The 27,287-nt window shown below is 49.6% G+C and overlaps 1 protein-coding gene across 1 annotated transcript in view; it reads right to left on the reverse strand.

Annotated features, from left to right (window-relative positions):
- Positions 1-651: 651 nt before the first annotated feature.
- SVOP (SV2 related protein) overlaps positions 652-27,287 on the reverse strand; it is a 34,106-nt gene continuing 7,470 nt past the window's right edge. The window contains exons 5-15 of the mRNA XM_004591917.2: positions 23,795-23,919; positions 16,413-16,476; positions 14,116-14,241; positions 12,018-12,146; positions 10,017-10,090; positions 8,245-8,321; positions 6,885-6,992; positions 5,938-6,049; positions 5,046-5,127; positions 3,482-3,571; positions 652-2,360 (exon numbers count right to left, since the gene is read on the reverse strand). Coding sequence (XP_004591974.2) covers positions 2,154-2,360; positions 3,482-3,571; positions 5,046-5,127; positions 5,938-6,049; positions 6,885-6,992; positions 8,245-8,321; positions 10,017-10,090; positions 12,018-12,146; positions 14,116-14,241; positions 16,413-16,476; positions 23,795-23,919 — 1,194 coding nt within the window. The 3' untranslated portion in view covers positions 652-2,153. The remainder of the gene's footprint in view (positions 2,361-3,481; positions 3,572-5,045; positions 5,128-5,937; positions 6,050-6,884; positions 6,993-8,244; positions 8,322-10,016; positions 10,091-12,017; positions 12,147-14,115; positions 14,242-16,412; positions 16,477-23,794; positions 23,920-27,287) is intronic.

Here is a 27,287-nt window from a genome sequence, read left to right on the forward strand (position 1 = left end):
CATAAAAAAAAAAAAAAATTGGGGGTGGGGGTGGGGGTACAAGGGCAGGCTTCTCAGAAGCCAAAGTCTTTCTCAGGTGAGAAAGCCCTCAGTGCCAATTCCTTTGATCCCAGCCATCGTCAACCATTGCTGTCCACCAGGCCCTCATGCCTGACCCAGCCCCCACTTCCATGGGGCATGTAAGGGCAAAGGGAAGCCACACAGTTGCCTGGCACACTCTGACCAGCTGGAAGGCCAAAGCAGCCAAGCCAAAGTTCTGTGTTGCCCAGGAGAGCTCAGCTGGCCAGAAGTAATGAGCGAGACAGCCACTTGGGTTCTAAGGAAATTGTGGACTGCAGGGACAGACAGGGCTGCCAAGCTGTGCCCCTCTAACTGCTGTCCTATAGGACCCAAAGGCCCTGACTGCAGGGACACTGCTCCGTGCACAGTTGAACCAAGAGCTGAGCCTGTAAGAAGTCAGCTCTGGCGACCCATGCACCTTTAGAGAAACATACTGGCTCTTTGATAGGAGTCAGAGTCGTGACTATTGGCAGCCAGCTGTGCCATGCCCCTTCCCGTGCTGGGAAAGCACAGGAAGGTACCTCGGTGCCTTACCTTGGGGTGGACACAAGCAGCAAGACCAGGAGACAAATAAACTCAACCCCTACAATGTCCATCACCAACATGGTTTAATTAGAGATGAACACACACATGCACACGGCATGGGCACACACACACACATACACACGCGCACACACACACCTTCTTTGCAAGGTTTCCTTCCCTCAGAGGTGTAGTCTTCTTTGACCTTCAAAGGGATCTGGCAGCTTCCTGGTAGCTGCTCTAGATCCCTGACCTTCACCGTGTGGACGGTGCACATAACCCAAACCCCAGCAGGGGGTGTGTTCACTAAGATATAGCCCTGGTCCTTCCTCCCAAGGTCAGCCAGGCCTCCTTTGTCCCCCTTCTCCTCCCGAACAGGGGGCACATTTCACACATTTGGGACCTCTGATGCCTCCACATTCCATGGCATGCATGCCTGCCTGCCAAGGGCTCCCACTCTGAAATGCCAGAGAGCTGTGTCTGTGCAAAGCCCAAGCTGGTCCCCCGCCCCCCAAAAAAGGAAATCAGTTGAACATCAAGGCTCCCCTGGCCATAGCCGTGGTTGGAGCTGCTGGCTGGTGTAGCATTTTTTTGGGTAGCATCCTTTGGGTATCCCATCAGACATCTATCTGTGCACATTAAAAAAAAAAAAAAATCCTCAGCCCTGCCACCCGGGGTGAACCTGGATTTTTTTTCCAGGAATCACCTGAAGCCTGATCCAGGAAGGGATCAGAACAGAAGCCAGGCATGGCCTCTGCGGCTTCATCAGGAGTCCTGCTTTGGCTGTGGATTTATTTCTCACCTCCTTTCGGCATTAAGCTGCCCCCAAGTCCCAGGGCGGGTGTGATAGCTTTCTGAGGTCTGTTGTGTGGTGCAGGTTCAGCTGGCCCCCAGGGACATGTGCCTGAATTCCCTGGAGGCAGAGACAGCAACTCCAGAGGGGTCAAACAGGAGCACACAGCTCAAGTTCAAGGGCCTGTCTACCTGCCAGATTCGGGGCAAGTCAGGCCCTGGAAAGGAAGACGTAGGTGCCCCGGCTGAGGGAGGGAGCAATCATTTCCCTGACCCAAGGAAACACTGCTGAGGCCTTAGCCGGGTCACCTGCAATTCCAAAGGAGAAAGCCTGGTGAGTGTAGAGAAACCTGTGGAACAGAACTGTCTGGGTGGTGGGTGGCAGGTGTGAGTGAGTCTGGGCCTGGGTGGTGGGGGTCTACAAGATCTTTTGGTTGTTATTCATGGGGATGTGACCAAGTGATTCTGGGCTGTGTTTGTGTGGCTGCTATGTCCTTAAATCAGTACCTTACCTCCCCACAGTGGCAAGTTAAAATTTTCCCATTCAGACCCACAGGTTATTCACAAATTTTGCCCCACGCATACAGTGAACCCCTGGAGCAGACACCTTTCCAGCCCCTGGCAGACCTTGATGAAGATGAGCAAATGGAATTAAGACACAAAACCCTGTTGGTCCCAGCAGTCCTCTTGGGTGGGCTCTTGATGTCGGCAGTGACCATCTGTGTCCTCAGTGGGGCCACACCAGCCCCCAAGACCAGCTCAGCACTCCCCAGTGGGTGCTATTCCTGAGAGCCAGAGTTTGACCTGGGGACGCTTGGGCCATGCATTCCTCGGCCGACCATCTCCTGGCCCCACTCTCGGTGACTGGACTCCTGCAGACCACGACCTTTGGTCTCAATGGGCAAAAAGTAGGAGGCCAGGGCAGCCAGGAGGCAGCAGCCACTATAAACCGCCAATGTCAGGTACACAGAAGATTCTAGCATCACCTGGGGGAAGGAAGTGGAAGAGGCAGGTCAGAGAGAATCATCCATTGTGAACCTCAGCACTTTGCTCCCATTTCACAGAAGGGGAATACTGAGGATTAATAGCATGCCCGAGTTCATACACATACTAAGAGTAGAGCTGGGACTTGAATTCACACTCATAAGGTTGAACTGCATTGTGGGCAATGCCACAGCCAACTCCCCAGCTTCATGGTTCATGGCAGACCACGAAGCAATAGATTCCCTTTCCCTCATCTGCCAAGTGGACATGCTCACCTTGCACATGAGCACCTGGCATCAAGCAGGTTCTCAGCCAACATCAACAGTGACAAACAACAAATGGTGTTGAATGAACAGATAGAAACCAAAGCCGGACCTGGGTCCTGAACTAGCAGAAGTATCAGTGTCCACTCACCTGAGCTATGGACAAAATCACAGAGATGAGAAGTAGATAGGAGGCTGCCAAGGGCCAGGGATGGGGTGGGAAGAGGAGACCACAGGGTCTAATTAATGACCCCAGGGTTCTAATTCCAGATGATGATGATGTGTTGGTTTTAGACATATGTGGTGGTTGCTTAACATCATTAATGTGCTGGATGCCACCATATCATTCACTTGCAACTGGTTCCTCTGAGGTATGTCACTCTTACTGCAATCAAACATGGGTATGAACAGAGCAAAAAAAACCCGAAACAACAACAGCAACAAAAAACCCAGATATGGAGAAAGCACCTAGATACAGGAAGATTCCCAGTCATGGACCTTGCAAAAATTCTTCATATATCCCTAATTTAAAAAGTAGGCACTGGGATATTGGTTAGTGTCTGCATTGCTGGGACTCACATTGCCTGGCATCCTTAGGTTGTTTGCTTTAGGAGACAGCCCTGTGCTTGAGCTCTGGCATGTCTCCTTCCCAGCTGTGTGACCTTGGACAAGTGCTTCCCCACTCTGGTCTGTCTTTCCTCATCTGCACACAATCTTTCTTTGCTCACAGGATGAGTGATCAGGATGACAGAAGCGGATACACACAGAGGCCTCCACAGAAGGCCGGGCACACTGGCATGACATGTTGGGGCCCTGCATCTTGTCACCCCCACTTCTTCTGTACTTGGGGTGACACCTACCTGAGCAATGAACGGAGTGATGAGGGCACCCACTCTTGCCATGCCACTGCAGGTGCCCAGGCCCAGTGCTCGTGTTGCTGTGGGGTAGACCTGAAACACAACAGCCAGAGGTGGACTCGGGAACAGGTAAATTTCCCTCTGTCCCTTGCAGTTCAGGGGACAGTTCTGAGGTCCAAGAAATCCCTCCAGCATCTGCAGGAAGGGGTGGGAGGAGGGGGAGTTTCTTATCTGCAAGAGGGAGTTCAACAGAGAAAGGGGGACACAAGCAAGGGGTAACACAGCAAAGGGGTCCTTCCTGCCCTGCAGAGGGGTCCCCCAAGGTCCTCTGTGCTCATGGGGAAAGCAAGAAACTCTTATCACAAATAGGTGTTTGAGGTATCTCACCCAACGAGAGATGGGACAGCTTAACAGTTTACCCGTGATGGCAGGAAGGACTATGTGGCTGGCAGGTCAAGACTGTTACAAAGGGGGTGTGGCTGCTGCACTCCCTTGCCCTGGAGTTGGGAAGGCCACTCGGAAGGATTCTGTGGCCCTGAGACAGTGTCTCAGCCTTCCAGCCAAGGACACCTCTGCGTGGGCCATTCTCTGTGATGAGGGGCTGTTCTGGGCCTTGCAGAAGATGGAGAAGTACCTCTGGCCTCTTTCTCTCTCTTTCCCTGTCTCTCTTCTTTGTTTGATGCCAGAGATACTTCTCTCTTCCCCAATTCCAAACATCTGGAAGGATTTGTATGAACCTGGGTCAAATTCTGAGTGCTGGATTCCTAACAGCTGGGAGTCTCCCCCTTTTGGTTATTCTTTTCAAGCCTTCTACCTCAGGCATTGTTACACTCAGAGGATCACTATGCACTGGCTCACTCCCCAGTTGTTCACAATCCCTGGGAAGGCTGGGCAAGTGGAAGCCAGGTACCAAAAACTCACCGGTGCTGTAGCAGTTCCCCCAGCCACCCCACCTGCTGTGAACCCTGCTCTGTCACCTGGGTCTTCCCTAATCCCTGCCTCACACCACTGAATGAGCCCCTGTATGAAGTTCTTCTCAGTTGCACAATTTGACCAAGGCCTGTGCTAACACATGCAGTAACCTCTCAGGCACTTATGGGAGCTGGTTCCAGGATCCCATTGATACAAAACCCCCCAGATGCTCAAGTTCCTTGTACAAATGATCTGATTGGCATTTGCAAATAATCTATCCATAACCTCCGATAGTCTACTAACCCTCCCCAGTTTCCTTTAATAATGACTAAGGCAATGTTCATCCTATGGAAAAAGATATTATTTTATATTATTTGCAAAATAGTTACAAGGGAAAAAATGTCTTCAGCAAGGTGGCCTCCAAGAAAGGGGGACATAGGGCTCCTTCATCTTGGGGACATAGGTGGAGATGTAACGTTTGGACCTGTGGCATTGAGCATGCACTTTTGCAAGGAGGGAAAAATAAATGATTGAGAAGTCAGCTGGAGTTTAGAACTTCTGTTGAGCCTTAGCTAAGACCCAAGGCTGCCCAGGCTGGTGTTTCTGGAAGTAGGGTCCCTCCCTCCTTGCCCCATGGGCTCCTTGAGGCTCCTACCTCAGGTGTGTAAACATAGGCTGCTTGGAAGCCTCCGGAAATAAATGCTCTTGCGATGAAGAGTAAGAGAGTGAGCATGTTTCTAGCAAGGGGGGAAGAAAGCAGAGGAGTGGTTATGTTTTCAGCCATCTTAGGTCTTCTCTGGGACAGAACGTAGGTCCTAGCGCTTAGCAAGAAGGTCACTCAACCCCATGCCAGCCCACCCCACCCCTACCCAACACACATCCACGCACACCTGCAGGCACGCACATCCCAGGACCATCTCTCAAGTCCTGTGCTTTGAAGTTCATCCCTCTGCAAAGCAATTGGGCTGAGTGAGGGAGACAGCAGCAGTGCCCAGGGTGGGGACAGGACTTGGGAGAAGTGATATAAGCAAACTAAGCCTAGACAGGCATTTATAGGAAATGAAGGGGCCAATTGAACCAGGGAAATGAAACCGCAGGTCAGGGATCATGCCAGGACCACAGCATTCCCAGGTCTAGACTACATTTCCTGTCCTTCATTAGATAAGATCCGGCTCAGAGTTTCCTCCATGGAGGTTCTGGACAACAGAGCCCACTCCCATATTTCAAGCCTTTTGGGAGGTGGAAAAATGGAGACAGGCCACCCAGGACTACATCATAGGGTCTTTTTGTGAGAAGATCTATTTCTAGTGAGCAAATCGACCTTAGGTCTTCACAGATCTATTGGTTACCCAGCTGTAGGTGCATCACCTTGGGAGAGAAGGTCAGAGTCTGTACTGTAGGTTGTTAGAGGAGAACCAGCCTCTCCCCCCACCACCCCCTCTGCCAAGGGCTCCAACCTTGAGCCTGACATTTGACTCCCAGCAAAGCAACTGTGAAGCCTCAGGCCTAAGAGAAGGACTGGGCACCACCCTCCTCCGGCGACTCACCGTCCAACACAGATGAACAGCAGGAGGCTACAGAAGGAAAAGATGAGGAAGCACAAGGCCATGGTCTTCTTGCGGCCCAGGCGGTCAATGACCCACAGAGTCACGAGAACACCTGCCGGGGGTGGGGGGCAGCAGGGGCAGATAGACAGCGCTGATAGGTTCCCAGAGAGCCTCCCACAGCCCTCCCCTCCATGGCTAATGAGTACAGCATAGCACAAGATGCCTCCCTGAAGATTTAGCTATAATGGACTTGCTATGGTTTTGATATGGTTTCTGTGTGTACCACCCATGTTTTGTGTGCTAAGAGTTTGGTCCTCCAGGTAGTGGGGCCTTTTAGAGGTGGGTTTAGTGGGAGGATGCTACCGACCCATCCCACTTCTCTGACTGGCTTCCTGTCCTGCCATGCACAGGCACTCCCAGTATGATGATGTCATCCATCAGGAGGTACGATAACTTGCACCTTTTGAGCTGTGAACTGAGTAAATCTCCTTTCTTTATAATGTGCACAACCTCCAGTGTTTCATTAGAATGCCAGAAAATGCACTCCTACCTTCTACTACCTTGCTCATTTGCCTCAAACACACAGTACCAGCCTGAGAGCCTTCTCATCCTCTCTATGAAACTTGGGATCATAGAGAACTGACACCAATTTGCTGCTCAAATTGTTTTTCCCAAGAGTCCTTTGTCTCTGACCCAGGAGTCTCCTGTTTTTGGCCAGCATGTATGAAACATGGGAGCTTAACCCATTAGCCTTCAAGTAAGGTAACATCCCCTTCACCATTCTGCACAACTTGTAGCCTTAGTGGGGGTGGGGCAGATCTTTGGTGCCTTTAGAAAAGGGGTTTGCTTCCTGGTGGCACAGGTAGAGCCCCCAGTTCAGCAGATGTTGTATGCTCAGCCACCCCCCAACACACCTTTCCTAGCTTCACCTTACACAGATTGCTCACCTGGAAACTCAGAGAGGGTGGTCCAGAGCAGGTCCATGTAATCCTCCTCACTTAGGTACTCACAGGCCAGGCTGCACTTGGCCTCAACTGCCCTCTTCCGGCTGGAGACTGGTGGATAGAAAAGGAGGAAGAGCCACTCACAGCCTTGAGTCACACCCTCCCGCTCCCTAGCCCTGCTTCCCTGGGTGGGGATCAAGGAGAGTGTTCTAGAAAGAGCCCAGAGGATGAACTCAGCTTTGGATCCCAACCAGCAGTATTGCAGCATCATCTCTCCAAGCCTCAGTTTCTCTGCAAAACAGGGCGAATAAAACCACTGCGCAAGGTGGATGAGAGAGGAAACCAGGCTGGGTGGACACCACGGTTGACCCAGCAGTGGTACACGGCACATGCTTTGTTGCACGCACACTCTAGGGCAGTCTCTGTGATACTAAGTTCCTTGTAATCACACTCTGCTCTCATGCTCTCTCCTGAGTGTGAGAAGGACCTGCGATTTTCTCCTAAGGTGGCAAAGCTGAAGGGTGCACATGTTAATTTTGCACAAGAGCATAAAGCCCATCTTGCCTGGATTGTTGTTCTCCTGTGAGGGCAGTGAGAGAGCCGGGAGCCACACTGGTGGCCCACATGGTAAGGGAATAAAGGGGAAGTTCTCGTGGCTGATAACTTCAGGCCTCCAATTCCAAGGAGTTAAGATTCTGCCAAAGGAAACCAAAGCATTTCTCCTTGGAACATACAGAAGACACATGCAAGGAAACTGTCTTCTCTCTGCTTTCAAGTAGGACAAAGACCCACAAGGATGACGGTTTTCTCATTCCCTCCATACCCTATTTCCCACCTGAAGGCCAGATGTCAATGTTGCTTTATCACTCAGAAAGGGAGCAGCAGACAGGATCTGGGAGCAGATGTTCTTTCCATAAATAGATTTTTTCATAGTGGGAGGCTTGGGACTCTTATCAGTTCTCTAAAACCTATTGTCCTCTGTTGATATCCTATTGCAGAAAGGTGCCTCCCCCCTTCTTGGTCAACACCTTCTGTGAGTGGTACACAGCATCCTTTGGTCATTGAACCTTTAGGGAGGAGAACCCAAGTCTGGCTAACACCTTGCAAAGGACCCTGCTCATAAGTACCCAAATTCACAGATCTTTTAGAGTGCATTGGCGCTGACCTTTGAACCCAAACCCTGACCTAACCATTCCACTGAGATCAGCTCTCATCATGGGAAGCTGGCTAAGTTGCTTACAGAACTGCAGAGGCTGCTCCAGTCTCCATTAGAGTAGACGGTGATGGGGGATCATGTGTGATGGTCTCTGGGAAGGGGTTGGGGTTGGGAAGGTGAGCCAGGAGAGAGAAGGATGGCACTCACTGCTGCAAACATCTCCTGCCTGGAACAGCTCCGTGGTGAGCAAGACAAGTCCGTAGTAAGAGAATGCGTTGGAGAACCTGCCAGAGATGAGGAAGAGGCAGAAGAAGCAGTCAAAGAAACACATGTCCCCTTCCTGCATATCCTAGGGAAGGGCCTGTGGGTACAGCAGCGGGGACCACCAATCTGGGGGCCACACTGGCTCTTGGTGCAGTGGTCTTCCAGGGGGACTTGGATCAAGCACCCAAGCCTAGGGACATGATGAAAGCAAGTGTTTTGTGTTCAGAAGCACTCTACCCCCCAAGGCTGCCTCATTCATTGGAAAAGAGGTGGTAAAGATTTGGGAGGAAATAGCTCGCTCTCTCCCTTGTCTCAAGGTTTTGGGGTCAGATCGGTGGACTTGGACTCTGAGATCTTAGGGTTTCACGGTTTCTGAGTTACGGGCTTGGATTCCAGAACTGCAAGACTCGAGTTCATAGAACAGAAATTGGATCATCCAATAGGTTATGCAGGAACTCAGCATCAGAAGCTAGTGGTCCATTTCCTTGAGTTACCGTTTGTACCAGTCAAACGCAGTAACTTCTGGAGGGCACTAAAACTCTCTAATCAACTGCTTCAAATCAGCCCAAGTGAATTATAGGTGCCCTAAGGGAGGTATTCTGACTCTGCCCTCCTACCACCCCCCTTCTATAGAGCCTGGGGATTCCACACTTGGATGGGCACACAGCAGGTGTTAATTAAATGCAGGGAGAGCTGGAGCCCAGCTGGGTTGTCTCCAAGGCTTTTCTGTTCTGGTCCCAGTGTTAATGAACACCTCAACAGTGAAGAAGAAAGTGAGAACTGATTTTATTTAAAACAAAACAAAATCCAAACAAACAAAAACAACAACAACAAAAAAAATCCACAAAGCTTTCAGCCAGACTGCTTTTGAACAGTCTGTTAAGCTGTCTGTATATGAATGGGTAGAGGGTTGACAGAACTTGACGGACATTCTATTGGCCCTGGAGTTGAAGATCATGACTCTCTGCTGAGGCCTCTTCCACAGCCTCCTCCCGTGGCTGTTCCTTTAAGAAAAGCTGAACAGGGCCTGGCATGGTGGCCTAGCAGCTAAAGTCCTTGCCTTGCACATACAAGGATCCCATATGGGCGCCATTCTAATCCTGGCAGCCCTACTTCCCATCCAGCTCCCGCTTTGTGGCCTGGGAAAGCAGTTGAGGATGGCCCAAAGCCTTGGGACCCTATACCTCAGTGGGAGACCCGGAGAAGGCTCCTGGCTTCGGATTGGCTTAGTACCAGCCATTGTGGCTGCTTGGGGAGTGAATTGGCAGATGGAAGATCTTCCTTTCTGTCTCTCCTCCTCTATATATATCTGACTTTATAATAAAAATTAGATAAATCTTAAAAAAAAAAGCTTTACCTTATAGTGCATTCAGTACTCCCAGGGGCTTCGAGGGTCTACTGGAGGTCTCTGAATGTGTCCTCAGAGATAAGGGGACACAATGGATAACATTCCCTTTATGAGAGTATCTTTGTGTCATGAGTGAATTGAGTTTTTAAATAAGTGACTAATAGTACAGGTGAGAACCTGTTTACAGAATAGCATTGGTTTTTTTGGTTTTGTTTTGTTTTCTTTTGTGTTACAATAGCATTGGGAAGGTGAAAGTTGCAATAACTGACATGATCAGGAAACACTGCCTTGGGCCCAAGGGTTCATCGAGCGCTGAATTCCAATGTAAGCCAGGCTTGGGCACAGGAGGTCAACAAGGGGCTCTCACCATATAAACCACAGCAGCAGGGTTGTCCCTCTGAAGTGGGGGGTGAAAAGATCCCGCATTTTGCCACGATCTTCCTGTTTCAAGCAAAGAATATGTTGTCTGTTCTTCCCTCTCCATCCATGGAGGGGGCACCAGCCGGTGACCTGGGTCGGCCACATTCCCACAACAGGGCCAGAACACTTGGGCTCCTGGAAACCAAGACTCAGCTCCCAGCCCTGTCAGCCAGGACTCAGCCATATCCAGGGCCTAGTCATATTTCAGACACATCCAGAGACTTGTGGAGCAGAAAACAGTTATAAGCAGTCCCGCCATCCCCCACCCCCACACCCCAGACAGTCACACACACAGTCTCACCCATCTCCCCCAAAGCCTACTCTAGATTCAAGTCAGTTACTGTGTTCAAAAACCAACTTACCCAAGTCCAATTTGCCAATAGAATAATTTGGTCAATTTTCCAATAGAATGATTTGGGTCAAATTACCCACGTCCAATTTGCCAATTTTTTATAAAGATTTATTTATTAAAAAGGTAGAGTGAAAGAGAGAGAGAGAGATTCCAAATACTGGTTTCACTCCCCAAATGGCCACAACAGCTGGGGCTGAACCATGCCAAAGCTAGGAACTCCATCCTGGTCTCCCACGTGCGTACAGGGGCCCAAGCACTGAGCCATCTTCTACTGCTCTCGCAGATGCATTAGCAAGGAGCTGAATCGGAAGTGGAGCAGCTGGGACAGACTGCTGTTGGTAGCAATGTGAGAAATGCTTGCTTTTTAAACGTGTTTAGGACCCTGGATTGGGACGCTTCTATCCCATGTCAGAGATTCTGGTTTGAAACCTAGATCCGCCTTTGATTCAGCTTCTTGCTTGTATGTACTCTGGAAGAAACAGTGGCAGCAGTGATGTTTCAGATAGCTGGGGTGCTTCCATCCACATAGCTTTGGTTTTTCTGGGCATTTCAGAAGTGAACAAGTGTGGGCCTGGTGCAACGGCTAAATTGGCTAATCCTCCTTTTGCAAAGTGCCAGGATCCCGTAGGGGCACTGGTTCATGTCCTTGCTGCTCTATTTCCCATCCAGCTCCCTGCTGTGGCCTGGGAAATTAGTAGAAGATGTCCCAAAGCCTTGGGGCCATGTACTAGCATGGGAGATCCAGAAGACGCTCCTGGCTTTGGATTGGCTCAACTCTGACTGTTGTGGCCATTTGGGGAGTGAACCAGTAGATGGAGGATCTTTCTGTTTCTCCTTCTCTCTGTAAATCTGCCTTCCAGGGTACACATGAACAAGAAGTCAGATGTGGGGCTTAAATCTGGTCAATTTGATAAGGGCTCTGGCATTTCAAGTCTTGTCTTAATCACTGTACCAGAGACCCACCCCTCTTATCTGCTTAAGCATGTGTGTCCTGTGTCAACAGGTCTGCAAGGCTGATTGTCGAGGACCGGGTCTGCAGCATCAAGGTTGTACCCTCCTCCTTGTGTATGCAGCATGTACACCCCCAACCCCCTAGCGATGCTCATCAAGCTTTCTTCAGTGGGCCCCTGATGACATTCCCAGGTGGGCGATGCAACCCCTGTTACAGATGGCTATACAGCATGCAGAGTGAGTTCTGGATCTAAGCACATCTCTTCTTCATGTGGTTTTCTTGCCCAGCTTTTTCCAGAATCATCCCCTTTGCCCATCACATTTCTCAGGTGCTCATGGGTGAACCCGAAGCAGGAGCAGGCACAAGACTTCACTCCCAAAATGACATTTCTCATGTCACTGGCTACCTGGTCCAGGCAGCTCTTTAACAATCTGGCAATGGACAGACCTATTGAAGACACCAGATTCTCCTCACTGGTCTCACACTGCCCACTGCACCCCTCCATCCATTCCCTGCACCTGACACACAAATACATGCTTGACCCCAGTTGCATTCACTGCCAATGCACGTGTGCCCACATACATGCATGCCCTGCATGTAGGCACAGGGACATGTGTGCTGCAGATGCTTGAGTACACACTGACCTGCCTGGAGACGATGAGCTTGCCCAGCGGCATAGGTGCTCCATTCTCGGTCGCTATCCTCTTTAAGGTGGCGATGGCCTTCTCTTGGTTCCCTGATAGCACATCGTACCTTGCGCTCTCCGGCAGCCACTAGGGAGGGGAAGCAGACAGGAGATCCACGTGTGCCTGGTTGAACCCACACAGAACACTTACTCCCAGCCACACACTCCTGTCTTTGAGGGTGGAGACTTCTGGAGTCAAAGACCTGCCACTGTGGTTTCTTAGATGGGTTGTGTGATGCTGGACAATCAGTTGACCCACCCTCCGTATCTGTACTTCCCTCTATCCATCCAGTGGGGAGCATCATAGATCCTTCCTTTTAGGAATTAAAGCAGATAATCCAGGCAAAGTGCTTAATACATGGGGCCTGGGATGGGTCACTGTCATTCAGTATTTAGAGTTGTAGTTGTGATTTCTATTATTTGGGGTGTTTCAGATTCTCAGGGGAGGCTAAGGCAATACCCAAATCTGACTCTCATCCTCATCTAGCTTGGCTCTGTTTAGTATCATTCTGCAAACAGTCCAAGAGAGAAAGCAAGCTGCCAGAAAGACTGTGACGCTATGGTTTGAATAGGCTCCTGGATGTAGCAGATGTTGACATGTAAGTCCTAACTTTAAGGAACTAAGAGCAGGACATTGAATCCAATGAGGGTGGGTGGAAGTGCCCCAGGGGGTGGTGGGCAAGTCACGGGGTGGGGTGACAGCTCTCAGGGGAAGGTTACCAGAACCATGGGCCCAGCTACTCTCGCTGCTTCCAATCTAGCCATGGGACCCTTCCCTGACATGGGCTCTCTGCCACCCTCACCAGACACTAAACCCATGGGACCACTTGATCTTGGTTTTGTGAGATGATGACACTTCTTCTCTTTATTAAGCTGGTGGTCTCTGGTATTCCATTGTGGCAAGGAAAAGCTGACCAATGCTGATTAGGACATGACAGCTCTCTGAAAATGAACCAACAGCTATCTGAGCCTCAGTTCCCTAATCAGCAAATTGGGTAAGTAGTAGTTGAGACTGCTAATGTTCACAAAAAAAAAAAAAAAAAAAAAAGCCTCCACTCTTTCCATACTATAGAGTTGTCCCTTGATGTGGCTACATCTATTCATGTGGCCCTACATGTAGGTAGCTACTATGTTTCCCAGCATTCCTTGCAGCTAGGTGAGATCATGTGACTTGTGTTCGCCAATGGCATAGCAGCAGACTCCCCCCAGCCAAAGTATTTAAGAAGTGAGTGTGTGTAGTCTCCAGCTATCTTCCCGAATCTTGTGTTTATATAAAAAACGCTAAGGTCATAGAGGATGGGAGAGCCACTGACTAGAAAGAAAACTACAATATTCATCCTGCTCTGTCATGTTAGGAAGAAGTAACTTTGTGTTAAGCAGTTGACTTTGTGGGCACTACTTGTTGTGGGAAACAGCACCTCCTTAACGAATATAGGGGTTCCTAACAGTCCCACCTCCCATAAGAATTAATGGAAATATCTGGGCACAGAGAGTGCCACACAGTTAAGTTCCATAATAGTCCTTTTTGTCACTAGCAGGAATCACTGTAGTCCTGACCATTCCTGAAGGCTTCCCACCACAGGCTCATAGGAGACCTCCCCAGTTGCAGCACATTTGATGCATGTGGCCTGCCCATGAAGTCACATGATCTTGCAAGAGAGTATGATTTAGGCAGAACTGACAAAGGCTGGGAGGTGCTGGATCCAGCCATGCTTGAAGCCAAATATTAATCCTCTATAATATATTGATTTCTTGCTTTCATCCATGCCAGCTTGAATTGGTTGTCTGTGACTTGCAATCCAAGATTCCCAACTCACCCAATACAGCTACCATGAATATATCCCATCATCTCTAGTTCTTTTCTTAGGGAACTTTCCAGAAGTATCTGTCTTCAGAAAGTCTAACACCCCATCCTGGGGCGGGTTCAAGCCTCCTCTTTCCCTTATTTAAGACACAATCTGAAAAGGTAGTTTTGGGATCCTCCTCCGCCCCCCTCCCCACTACGACAGAATGTAGAACAAGGGTGCCAGGCATTGGAGCTCCAGGGAGACACTCACAAAGCACAGAATGGCGAAGAGGAGGAGCGGAACCGCGGAGAGGATGAGCAGCCATCGCCAGCCTAAGCTGGGCATCACGAACACAGCCAGGACGACTTCAAACACTGTCCCGATGGCCCAGAAGACCTGGCACAGGAGAAGTAGGATCAGTGTGTGTGTGTGTGTGTGTGTAGTGGTGGAGCCCCATAGGGTGGATTCAGAGCCATCATGGTCACCATCTCCCAGGGCTGCCTTCCACATGGGGTCCTACCCACGTGGTGTCCGCTGGAGCTATGCAACTTAGTGGGATCTGGTAGTGGACATCACTGTGGAGTGGATCCAAGGTGAGGTGTCCATTTTTTTTACATTGTGATTAATATTGTGGTAATAAAAAGGAAGTTATTCTCTCAGCCATTTACAGTGTGCAGTTTTGTGATATCAGATCCGCTCACACTGCTGGGCAGCTGTCACCACTGCCCACCTCCAGAGCTGCTTCTTTCTTGGAAAGTATAAACTTGGCCCCTGCTCAACACCAACCTCCCATTCTGTTCTTGGAGAGCACCATTCTGTTTTTCACCTCTAGGATACTGACCACTCCAACTACCTGTTAAGGTAGGATCACATGGTAATAGTATTGCAATTAGCTTATGTCACTAGGTCTCATGTTCTTTTTTAATTTTTTTTTTAAATATTTATTTAATTTATTTTTTTTATTACAAAGTCAGATATACTGAGAGGAGGAGAGATAGAGAGGAAGTGGAGCTGCCGGGATTAGAACCAGCAGCCATATGGGATCAAGGCGAGGACTTTAGCCACTAGGCCACACTGCCGAGCCCAATTCTTTTTTAATTAATTAATTAAAATGTTTTTTAGGTCTCATGTTCTTAAAGCTCAACCAGGTTGTAACAGGTACCGGAGTGGCCTTCCTTTTTCAGGGCTAACATTGCATGGCCTAGCCATAGGACATTTTGCTTATCTGGGTGTTTGTCGGAGGACACGGTTGCTTGAGAGTCACAGTTGTGAATAGTGTAGCCCTGAGCATGGCCTGAGCATGGACATGTTGGTCTTTGTTGCAAATATCCATCTCCCTTGCTCAACAGCACCCCCTGCCTCCTTTATCAGAAGTGCCCAATGAGGCTGAAAATCTTCTTGCCTCACCGTCTCTACCCTTTCCCGTGTTTGTATGGGAAAGATTGTGTCCCTTGGTATGGACAATGGGGAAATTGCTGCATTTATTCCCCTGGGTCCCTCCCTGCAGGGTGGTCTCAAGCTGGCTACAATAACTGAAGGTCTAACAGCCTTTGTCCTACAATTCTCTGGGTGCCTAATAAATATGCTTTCCTTTTGGGGTGATAGCTCCTTCAACAGGGACTTCAGAAATGGTCCTTGTATTAAGTCCTCCTCTATAGATCCCTCTCTGAGTGTGCTGTTGCTTGCTGTGACTCCGGGGCTTTACAATTATTGTCCATTCCAAAAATCCAATCAGTCATTTTCCCCGTCAGCTCAAAAGACCTGCAAGGGGCACCTGGTCCACTCAAAGTGGGCACCAGTCAGATATCCCACCCATTCTGTGCCAGCATTGAGCGCTTCATGTGCAAAACTGCAGGGGGTCCTTTATTATGGAATGTGTAGACCAGTTGGCTGCCATGCGCATTGGAGAGTATGCACTTAGGATGGTTAAACTGAGCTGGGGGTCACTGCAATTGACATGGTCAGGGTGACCACAGTGCCTGGTGAGTCTAAGTGGTTTCACTGTCATCACCACGACAGCGGTGCCCATCGGGGCAACATAAACCATTGGGACATTACCCGAATGTGGTGTCATTTGGGCAGCTGCATAGTAGGGTCATGGCATTGGGCCATCATATGTGTCCTGAGGGCTTCTAATCCTGGCTGGAAAATGAATCTTGAGACCCTGGATTGAAAGGGGCTGGATGGATCATGAGTGTTTTTAACGTTTCCCTATCGACTATGAAAGTGACCAAGAAAGAGGATCTCATACGAGGCATGGCCCAGGCTGGCTAGCAGCAGGCAAGAGGGGTGAGGATCTGAGTGTGGGCAGCACCCGGTGCCCCTCCAGCGGCACCTGCAGCTTCACCTCTCAGACAAAAGCCATTTTCAGGTCTAGAACACATCACCTGCCTGCTGCCACTGCTTAAAAACAAGCTCCGGTCAACTGAAGAAATTGTATTTCACGACAGCCAGGTCACGAGACACATAGCTGCTCCATTTCCGTCTTCGTCTTAGTGAGTCTGTTATACCTTCCTTAAAGCTCCCTTTTCCAAAGCTGGTGGAGGATCAGGTCTCCTCCTCCTCACCTCAATCAGCAAAATACACTTGGCTCTGGCTTTCATGGGAAGGAACTCAGCATAGAGTGTCACCCTGGGAAAGCAAAGAAAATGGAAAGGGGGTTACAGTCTGGGCTGAGTGGAAAAATTGCCACAATTTCTTGACTTCCAAGTTCAATATTTCCCTCTACCCACCCACGCACCCTAGGGGTGGTTAGTGGATCTTTGCTATCTGAGGACTTGTCCTTGGGAAACAGACCCTCCTGGGGGTTGGGGAAGCTTGGGAAGTAAACCCCTACATCTTTCCTGAGTTTCCCACCAGCTGCCATGGTAACCCTCCTCACAGCCCAGGAAGTCAGGTGGAAACTGGACAGCAGAGTCAGGAGCAAGTTCATGCTGCCTCACCTCTCAGCCTGGTTCACCTGACATCTCCTCCAGAGCAGATGCAGGCTTCATGAGAACATTTTGGAGGGACATTGAGCTCTTCCTAGCCCATCAAGCCAGGAGCCTCTAATGGCAAACTGTCCCACCACTGGCGATACGAACCATCCTTCCTGTGTCAGGGTGGTGTCTGGCAGGTGTCTCCGCTCCAAGGCACAGCTTTGCACCTGTGATCCATGAGTCCTTTGTGGGGAAATATTTAAGTCTTCCAATAACCTGTTCCCCAGATAGAACCTCTACCCAACAGCTTTAATCACAGACTATTTCTGTTTAAATCTGCTATCACTATAGTAGCAAGTGGCATTTGTAAATTTCTGTCATCCTTCCTATATGTATTAGCTGACATGATATCATAAGGAAAAGCTTTACCTCCCCCTTTTGTTTACTGTATCACTCCTTATGTCTATTTATCCCTCTATGTATTTATTTAATCAGTAAGGATAGGTAGATTCCTGATTTTATTATCGAAACATGTTTATTTTGTAAAATTTGTTTTCACTACTTGAAAGGCAAACTCAGAGAGAGAGAGAAGGGTCTTCCATCCATTAGTTCACTCCCCAACAGGTTGGGCTGGGCCAGCTTGAAGCAACTCCATCCAGGCCTCCCATATGGCTATCAGGTAGTGGAGCCATCACCTGCTGCCACCCAGGGTGAGCACTAGTAGGGGGTTGGACAAGATGCAGAGCAGCCATAACCCAAATTGGCACTCCAACATGGAATATTGGTATCACAAGCAACTTAACCTACTGCACAACAATGCCAGCTCCTAAGTGTATATATATATATATATATATATATATATTAAAGATTTACTTTCTATTTGAAACTCAGAATTACAGAGAGGGAGAGATGAGAGAGAAAGAGAGATCTTCCATCTGCTAATTTACTTCCCAGATGGTTGCAACTGCCACAGCTGAACTGATCCAAAGTCAGGAGCCAGGAGCTTCTTCTGGCTCTCCCACATGGATTTGGGGGATGAAGGACTTGAGCCATCCTCCACTGCTCTCCCAGGCCATAAATAGAGAGCTGGATAAGAAGTGAAGCCACCAGGACTAGAACCAGTGCCCGCACAGGATGCCAGCAGCACAGGTGGAACATTAGCTTGCATGCCAACCCTGTATGTTTATTTTTAAAAAGAACAGGTCATACTTATCATACAATTTAGGGCTCTTTCTTTCTTTTTTAAAATATTAATTTTTTTTATTGGAAAGGCAGATTTACAGAGAGAAGAAGAGACCGAGAGAGGTTTCCATCTGCTTGTCACTGCCAACAGCTGGAGCTGAGTCTATCCAAATCCAGGAGCCAAGAGCTTTCTCTGGGTCTCCCACGTGGGTGCAGGGTCCCAAGGCACTGGGTTATCTTCTACTGCTTTCCCAGGCCACAGCAAGGAGCTAGAAGGGAAGTGCCATAGTCAGGGCATAAATTGGTACCCATATAGGATACCTGATGCTTGAAGGGGGGAAGATTAACCAATTCAGCCACTGTGCTGGGCCCTAGAATTCTTTCCAGTCTTTCCAGTTTCTGTGTCTGTAATTCACTTCTTCAACAGTCAGAGATCTGGGCATCACAGTCTTCACTATGATCACGTATTCACTCAATCCGCATAGCTGTCTGCTCAGGGGAACCCAAGCCCCTACTGAGCAGTCTACCCCTCACCTCTCCCCACAAAACCCAGCCCTTCTTTTCACTTCCTCTGCCTTGAGAACAAAAGGGAACTTCCAGGTCACTGACAACATGCAGCTGCTGCCTGTAGCTCTGACTTGCAACTTGCTCAGAAAATGGCTCCTCTTCAAGCGTAGCAAGCTTAACACAAAGATGCATGGGAGGCAGACCCTGTCCTGTTGGGGCAGGCTACAGGGAACCTTGGCCCAGGGGAGCACTGAGCATGGCAGTTTAGTTGAAGCATTCTTCATCCTTGCACTGCAACCAAAAATCCAAGACAGGAAGGGCTCCTGCTGCAGGCAGTCAAAGGGAACTGAAAATGGTATTTCCAAAGCAGTCACACCAGAGACATCTGGCTGAATTCAAGTCCAAGGTCTTGACCAGCTTGTACCCTCATGGTCTTGCACTTTGCTTTGTGTCTGTTCCAGTGGGACTCTGTGGTGGGAGCATGCTTGTCAAGATGTGTCACAAAACAGATGTTATGCTCATGATGGTTATCCTGAGGGTTTCGGAAACCCAGGGACGGAAGGAGAGGACAGGGTGGCAGCCCAGGAGTAGTAGCAAGCAGCAGAGCCATGCAACAAGGATCTGGGCCGAATGGTAGCCAACTACACACAGATAAGCAGAGATGGAATGCTGAGTTGAAAATTTTTGACCTTTGGGGACCAACACGCCCTTGGATTCCACATCTGAGCTCCCTGTGTAATCAGGGGAGCCCTCACACCCCCCCAGAGACCTCATCCTGGCTGAACCTGACCCCTAGATCTGTTTTACTTCCCACACACTGTTCCAGGAACCTCAGCCTTGGGCTCTGTTTGTGTCCACTGGGCCCAGCCGACCTTGGCACCTTGTTCTCTGTCTTGTTCCAAGTTGACTTCTCGGCAACTCCACTGACAGTGACTGACAGGGAAAGCACTTCTGCAGCTTCCGGTCAAAGGCACCTCTGTTCTGAGCAAGAAAAATTCGCAGGCACCTCCAAGCAATGTTCGGAGGCAGCTGATCTCCTGGCAAATCAATTCCCTGAAGCGAATAAGCACAATTAGAAATTTGCATTCCGATCAGGTGCTTGGAAAGAAATGGCCCAGGAGTCTCAATTTGGCGTTTTCAGGAGGTCTGTGGAGGAAAACGGCAGAGCCAGGGCAGCTTTGCAAGCTAATCTAAAGAACGTCCCAAGGCAAGTGGCAAAGTTGTGACAAGTCCACCAGTCTTTGAGAGCAGCTGAAACTCCAGCAAGGTTAGCACAGCATCTCTGTGTCGGCCATGTGTGTTTGTCTGCTGAAGTCTACAGCGCCCTCTACTGGAAAAAGCTACATGTTGGCCCCAGCACCCACCCACCTGTATCAGGAATGTATTTTCCTGAGATTTGTGCTATTAGAGGGGACTGGGGTTTTGGGGGGCTTATGTACAGATGCTAAATTTTTTTCAAAAAGCATATTATATTGGATGATAAATGTAAAGGCAGTATCTACTCCGTCGCTTGAATGAAATATGATTCCTGCCACATGTTCCTTCTTAGGAAGCAAAATCACTCAACATCTGTGATTCATCCTGTGATTGATCGTGGCTCCACCTCCCTGCCTCCAAAACTTGCTCTGCATTTGCCAAAATGCAGTTCAGTATTCTCCAAGGGCGAAGCTACTCCTGGCTTTGGATGTGAAGGATGTGTGCAGATAACAAACCGATAAGCTAGATCATGAAATCTTCATTCTTCTGGGGTCTTTTTCACGTTTACTTAGAGAACAGTGGCTGGATGCAGTTATAACGACTTCTGTGCTTCAGCCTTGAAATGATATAGCACAATCGAATTCATCCACTTTTAGGAGGTGCTGCCACTGACTATTATAAGCATGTGAAAACTCCCCATTCCCTTTGTCCCTATAAAACCCTCTTCAACAAAAAGCTGTGAAATAATGCGTGTGGGAGAGCCATTCTTAGAGCCAGAGAAGAATAACAATGTCTAATTAAGATGTCATTATTTGATGTAAATTGCGAAAATATCAAGAATTTGTGGTCTCTTCGGGAACTAAATATTTCTTCTGTAATTTTGTTTATTGCTTTCATTGTTCTTACAGATAAGCGAGCTAACAGAGTCCTGAAAACATGAGGCTTTGTCGCATGATGTTGACATCTCAGCCCTGCTACTAACCAGGTGTGTGGCTCTGTACACGTCACATCAATTTTTTACTATCTCAGATTTGGGCTGGGCATGGTAGCACAGTGGTTAGGGTGCTGCTTGGGACACCTGCAGCCCATGTCAGGGTACCTGGGATCCCATCCCAGGTGATTTTTAAAAGACATTTATTTATTTGAAAGTTGTATCAGCACACAACAGAGAGATATTTTCCATTCACTGATTCACTCCCCAAATTGCCACAACAGCTAGGGCTGGTCCTAGCTGAAACAGGTGCCAAAAACTCCATCTGGGTCTCCTATCTGGGTAGCAGGGCCCAAACAGTTAGGTGATGATACATACCTTCCACGTGTGTTAGCGGGGAGCTGGATCAGAAGTGGAGCAACAGGGACTTGAACCATCACTCTCTACAAGATGCCAGTGTTGCAAGTAGCGGCTGAACCTGCTGCATTCCAACATTGGCACCCCACCCCCCAGCTTCCTGCTAATGCACACATTGGGAGGCAGGAGATGATGGCTCAAGCACTTGGGTTCTTGCTACCACATGGGAGATTGGAAATGAGTTCCCGGTTCCTGTCGCAAGCCTGGCACTGCCCTGGCTGTTGCAGGCATTTGGGAAATGACCCAGTGGAGGCCCCCAATGAATCTCTCACTCTTACTTTGCTTTTCCAATACGTAAAGGTTAAAAAAAAAAAAAACAGTCAAGTTGATGGTTGATGGCCAACGATGTCATCAACCAGGCTCATGCAACAAAGTTTTTGTAAATACGTACAGGGACAGGAAAGGACAGGTTAGGAGCCCTCATGTGGCTGAGCAGGTGGAGACTTGAGAGGGGGTGCTGGTGCACCTGCCGAGGGTGTGAACGTGCTGTGCTCCTCCCTGCTCCCTTGCCCTGTCTTCCTTCCTCTGTAGCATTTGTAACATGCTGTCCTCTGGGGGTAACCAAAATTAGTGTTTCCCTGAGGTTTATGTGCCTTTCTGGCAGATTTACTGAACCCGCAAAGAGGGCCTAGGCACGCTGATTTATGGCGGGCTGGTCAGACACACGGGGAAAGCCAGCTGGGGGCTCTCAGCTGGCATTTGGAGTATCTGGGGATGAACTACTCATCTGTGAAGGACTCTTCCCTGGCACAAGGGAAACAGTCCCCTGGTAGGTGACCAGCTTGGGCATGGGGCAAGGACTCTGTTGCCAGGAAATCCTCCAGCCGAGCCACCAGCCCTTTCCAGCCCTGAAAATGGCCTCAGCTTCAAGCTCCAGTGGCTCCTAAACCCGTGGCAGATCAGGGGAAGTTACCCTCCTTGCTCTGTGGAGCCCCGGAGGAATGAGTCCAGAAGGGAGTGCACTCACTGTGCAGCCGCAGGCTTGTGTGTTGATCTGCACGTTGCGTCTCCTCCCCTCGCTAACGTTCCTTCTGCCCCATTGTCTGTCATGCTGACATGCAGCTTTCTTCCCAAAGAGGGTTGAGGGGAGGTCTGATGCTTGAAGTACACCTTAACTTGTTCTGCTGGGTCCTGGGAAGGGAGCATCACACAGGCTAACATTCTAAGGGACCCCATGATGTGGGTAGGTTGTTATTCCCATTTTGGAGACAAGGAAAGTGAGGCGTGGAAAGGTAAGGTGTGGCCTAAGAGGGGCATGGAGTGAGGGACTTGGACCCTTCAGGCATAAGGCTGAGTCGCCCTCACTCCCAGCCAGAGTGCAAGTCAGAAGTGGGGGAACCAGAGTAGCAGAGTGCAGAGCATCCTTGATGGCCGGGAGACCAGGAGCCCCAGCGGGACCATGCTTCACTCCTCACCAGTCTCAAGGGAGTCACTGCAGTGAAAGAACCACCAGAACCTTGGAGGCTCTGCTCTTACAGGGGCTGAACTTGACCGTTTAGGGGCAATGCCAGCTGACCCATGGGTGCAACAGCTGGACTGTGGTGGTTGCAGGGATGGGGCTACCTGGAGTCCCCCTTCAGGGATGGGATCTTCAGTCCTATAGGAGCTCACAGCTCAGTCCTTTGCAGGGATTGCCATGGCCAAGGTCATACTCCCTTCTTGAGGGCAGCACACATCCAAAGACTGATGTGAGAGTAGACAGGTCAGGCCTGCTGATCTCATTGTGGAGCAACTTCCAAGTCCCCATAGGGTTAGGGTGAGGGGCAGAGGGCAGCCAACCCATAAAATCACTTAGTCTGGCCCTCCCAAGGCAATCACAGGCAGGACCTGAAATTCATTAAACCCCCAGCAGACTAATGCTTAGGTTGGTCATTTTATATGGCCTGCAAGTGATGTTATGAATACTCAAATAACCCCAGGCAGGACCGGCCCAGCCCCAGCAATTATTGCAGCCATTTGGGGAATGAACCAGCAGATGAAAGATCTTTGTCTCCCTCTGTTTCTCCCTTGCCCTCTCTCTGTAACTATCTTTCAAATAAATAAAACAAATCTTAAAAAACAACTCAGATGCTGTTGGCTGACATCTTGGGGTCTTAGTTTCACTTTCACGCTGTGTGACTTGGCCGCAGGATCCCCCCCGCCCCCCCCCCCTCCGGCCACAGTTCCCCTGGACCAGGGAGGCTGTGTTGACACCATAGCATTACCCCACCCCTGCTGCGATGTGTCAGAGTGAAAGGCCCTGTTGACACTAGCCCTATTGCTACACTTTGTTCTTTTACTTTCCTCAGCTTGCATCTAGTGGCTTGCTTTTTGTTACTGTTGCCAAGCTGTTCTACATCACTGGCTCCTTGAAGTCAGAACGCTGCAGGGGCCACCACTGCATTCTTTGGAGGCCATAAACCTCACACAGTCAGTCCTTGATAATGTCCACAGGGCTTTGGATCCAGGACCCTTGGCAGATGTTCAAACCACTTCTATAAAATGATGTGCTATTTGCATCTAACTTATACATCTCCTCTGTATACTTCAAATCCTCTCTAGATGACTTATGATACTTAACGCCGTGTAAATACTGTGCATATAGCTGTCAGTACAGTTTAGGGGCAAATGACAAAGGGAAAAGATGTTGCATTCAGCACGCGTGTAACACACACACACACACTCACACACACACATGGTCACACACACATGGACATTTTTCTGAAGACTTCTGAGCTGCAGTAGATTGAATCCAAGGAGGCATAATCCCCAGATAGTGAGGCCCCCACTGCAGGGCCGGCGCTGGTTGTTTACTTACGACTGGGGAACCCCTCCGATTCCAAAGCCCACCAGTCCCCGGAGCACCAGGATCCAGCTATACACGGGGGCGAAAGCGCTGAGGATGCCGTAGTACAGGGTCCAGAGCACGCTGATCTTCAGCCCCTGTGGAGGAGCAAGATGTGGAATCATGCGGGTGTGCCCTTGCACCCTGCTGCATGCCACTAGGAGGGCCAAACTAAAGGTATCTTGCCCGGCCAAGTGGAGGCCAGGGGTGCTCTGTCCAGATGGTGCCAATCCCTAGCAGGTCAGTGAGAAAATTGGAGGTCACTCTTGGTGCTTCCCCTATGATATGCATAAGATACAATAGACTCGTCCTGAGCCATTCAGCGTCTCAATTGCCCTCTCCCCGTCCCCCAGGTGTGTGGAAGCTGAAAGCTATTTCTGATTGATAGGTCACCCCTGGAACGATACTCTGCTCCAGTGTCAACAGGATGGCACTGTATGAATGTCTGCTTGACGTGTTGGAAGCACAGTTTCCAGATGCATCAAAGGGAGATTCATGTTATCTGGATCTCCACAAAGTCGTTCATTCACGAAAGCTTGTTGTCAATGGCAACACTGCTTGTGGGATGTGAGTCACTGGGGACCACTTCAGCATCTGTCAGTGTGCGTCCACAGCATCTGTCTGCAAACAGATCTGATCTCAAAACGTCACCTACAGCCCTGCTTCCCATCCAGCTCCCTGCTTGTGGCCTGGGAAAGCAGTCGAAGATGGCCCAAAGTCTTGGAACCCTGCACCCAGGTGGAAAGACCTGGAAGAGGCTCTGGGCTCCTGGCTAAAAAGGGAAATATAAGGAAACAATATTGATGATCCTCAGTGGTAAAGATAGCTATAATCAGGGCTACCTTCTTTGTCATCCTGTGGACATTTGCATATTGAACATAAGTCTTATTTATTTATTTATATTTGAAAGACAAAATTACAGAGAGAAGGAGAGACACATAGAGAAATATGTTCCATCCAGTGTTTCACTTCCTGAACAGCCCGAAGACCAGAGCTGGGCTGGTCTGAAGCCAAGAGCCAGAAACTTCTCTGGGCGTCCTGCTGTGGGAGCAGAAGCCCAAGCACTTGGGCCACCTTCTGCTGCCTTCCCAGGTACATTACCAGGGATCTGGATGAGAAATGGAGCAGCAGGGTCTTGAACTGGCTTCCATGTGAGATGCCAGCACGGCAAGTGGAGGCTTAACCTGATATGCCATGACACTGGCCACACATATATTTTTTGTTGTTTTATTAATGACCTTGTGAAAATGTCCCTCACAAAATCTCCCTCACATCGTGGTCAAGGCACATGATGGCTTGGATGTGGTTTGTGTCTGTCCCAAAGGGCTCATAGGCTAGGGGCTTGGTCCCCAGTGTGTCGGTGTTAAGAAGTAGGACCTGGCAGCGAGTCATTGCTCATACTCCAGTGTCTTGCTTCATCGTGTAACCATCATGGGATCACCACGTGGTCTCTGCCTCTTGGCCAAGTCCCCTGCCATCATGATGCTGTCCTCCATGAAGGCCTCAAGCCTTTGAACCTGCAGAGCTGTGAGCAGAACAAGCCTCTTGTTATGCTCCCCAATCTTGGGTTTTGTTAGAGTAATAGGACATGGACTAGTACCAGGAATGGGAACTGATCTATCGTCCACTGTTTTCCCAGACACATTAGCAGGAAGCTGGATTGGAAGCAGAGCAGCCAGCCTCAGCCGTTGTGGCCACTTGGGGTGTGAAACAGCAGATGGAACATCTTCCTCTTTCAAATCTTTCAAAAAAAAGAAGAAACAGAGCTTAATGATTTATTTATTTTTATTGCGAAGTCAGATATACAGAGAGGAGGAGAGACAGAGGAAGATCTGTCCGATGATTCACTCCCCAAGCAGCCGCAACAGCCGGAGCTGAGCCAACCTGAAGCCAGGAGCCTCTTCTGAGTCTCCCATGCAGGTTTAGGGTCCCAAGGCTTTGGGCTGTTGTCAATGACCTTCCCAGGCTGCAAGCAGGGAGCTGGATGAGAAGCAGGGCTGCCAGGATTAGAACCGATGCCCATATGAGATCCCAGTGCATGCAAGGCGAGGACATTAGCCACTAGGCTACTGTGCCGGGGCCAGGCTGTTCCATTTCTGATCCATCTACCTGTGAACGAGCCTGGGAAGGTAGTCTGAGATGACTTTAGCACTTGGGCCTCTGCCACCCATGTGGGAAACCTGGCTGGAGTTCCTGGCTTCTGGCTTCAGCCTGGCCCAATCCCAACTATTGTGGCGCTTTGGGGGTAGTTGAACCAGAGGATGGAAGATCTCTTTTTCTGTCTCTCCCTTGCACTCTGTCCCTCTGCCTTTCAAATAAATGAAACAAATTTTTATATAGGTATGCAGTTGGCACCTGCCACACAGACACTGAATGTCCTTCTTTTGGCTTAAGCTAATTTAACAGGGATTTTCTCTCTCCCCGTTGGAACTCAAAGATTCTAGGATTGACATAGGGTGATTCAACAGCAGGCAATATGAAAACAGAAAATCAGAGCAAGAGAAAAGGAATGGGGCGGGGTGGTGGGCACGAGGACTCCCAGACTGGACACAGGGGAAACAAAGATAAACCTCCTTCCAGGGCTGTTGGGGCAGGGGATGGATTTATGCCCTTTGCCAGGCAGCACACCCAGGCTTGCTACCTTCCCCCATTGGGTCACAAAAGATTGCAGCTGGCTCTGTGTTTGTCTGCTGATGCCAGAGCTTTCCAGTTGCCCAGAAAATGAGGACTCAGCAACCAGGGCTAAGTTCCGCCCCTGCCAGGACAAAGACCGGCTGCTCTCGGCAAAGCCTGTCTGAGAGCTGTGCTTGTGGGCCTTGGGGCTGCTCATGAACAAAAGAGCCATCACCCCATGAGCCCTGACATGCAGGCAGGTGCCTGATTCCCTCATGGTGCCCTGAGCACATGTCTTCTCTGATACCAGATCCCAGGGCTGGAGGGCCACATTTCTAGGGGTCAACCTTCATCTTTCTGCAGCTGCCACAAGCCCTCCAAGCTCTCCACAGACCAGAGCAGCCCCCTGATTCCTAACTCCACAAGCGCTCATCCCACAGGGTCACATGCCTCCCAATGAAGGCAGGTCTCCTAGCATGTGAAGGCTTGCCAGTTGCCCAGCCAGCTCAGATTCCTGGGCATTCCGAAGCAGTTTTGTAATTGGAGCTTGAGCCATCCTCTCTGAGGCCAGTCCATGATCCCAGGCCAAAGAACAAGCAGCTTCTTTGCTCTGCCCCTGGTCGCTGGGGCTTCCCACCGGGGTGGAGGTTAGTCAGCCAGCTGGGGGAGCTGACAGGACATCCTGTGTACAGGCAGCTCTCCCACCCTGAGCTCCACATCTTTGGCCAGAATAAATGTCCAACAGATGAGGAGGCTATTCCGCTTTTGTCTCCCAGAGGCCAAGGTCGGGATGAAGGATGTGAACGTTGGAGCTAGATCTGCTTGCATTCAATGCTGGTGCTACCTTTCACGT

Source organism: Ochotona princeps, chromosome 29 (assembly GCF_030435755.1).
Source record: "Ochotona princeps isolate mOchPri1 chromosome 29, mOchPri1.hap1, whole genome shotgun sequence".
Lineage (NCBI taxonomy): Eukaryota > Metazoa > Chordata > Mammalia > Lagomorpha > Ochotonidae > Ochotona > Ochotona princeps.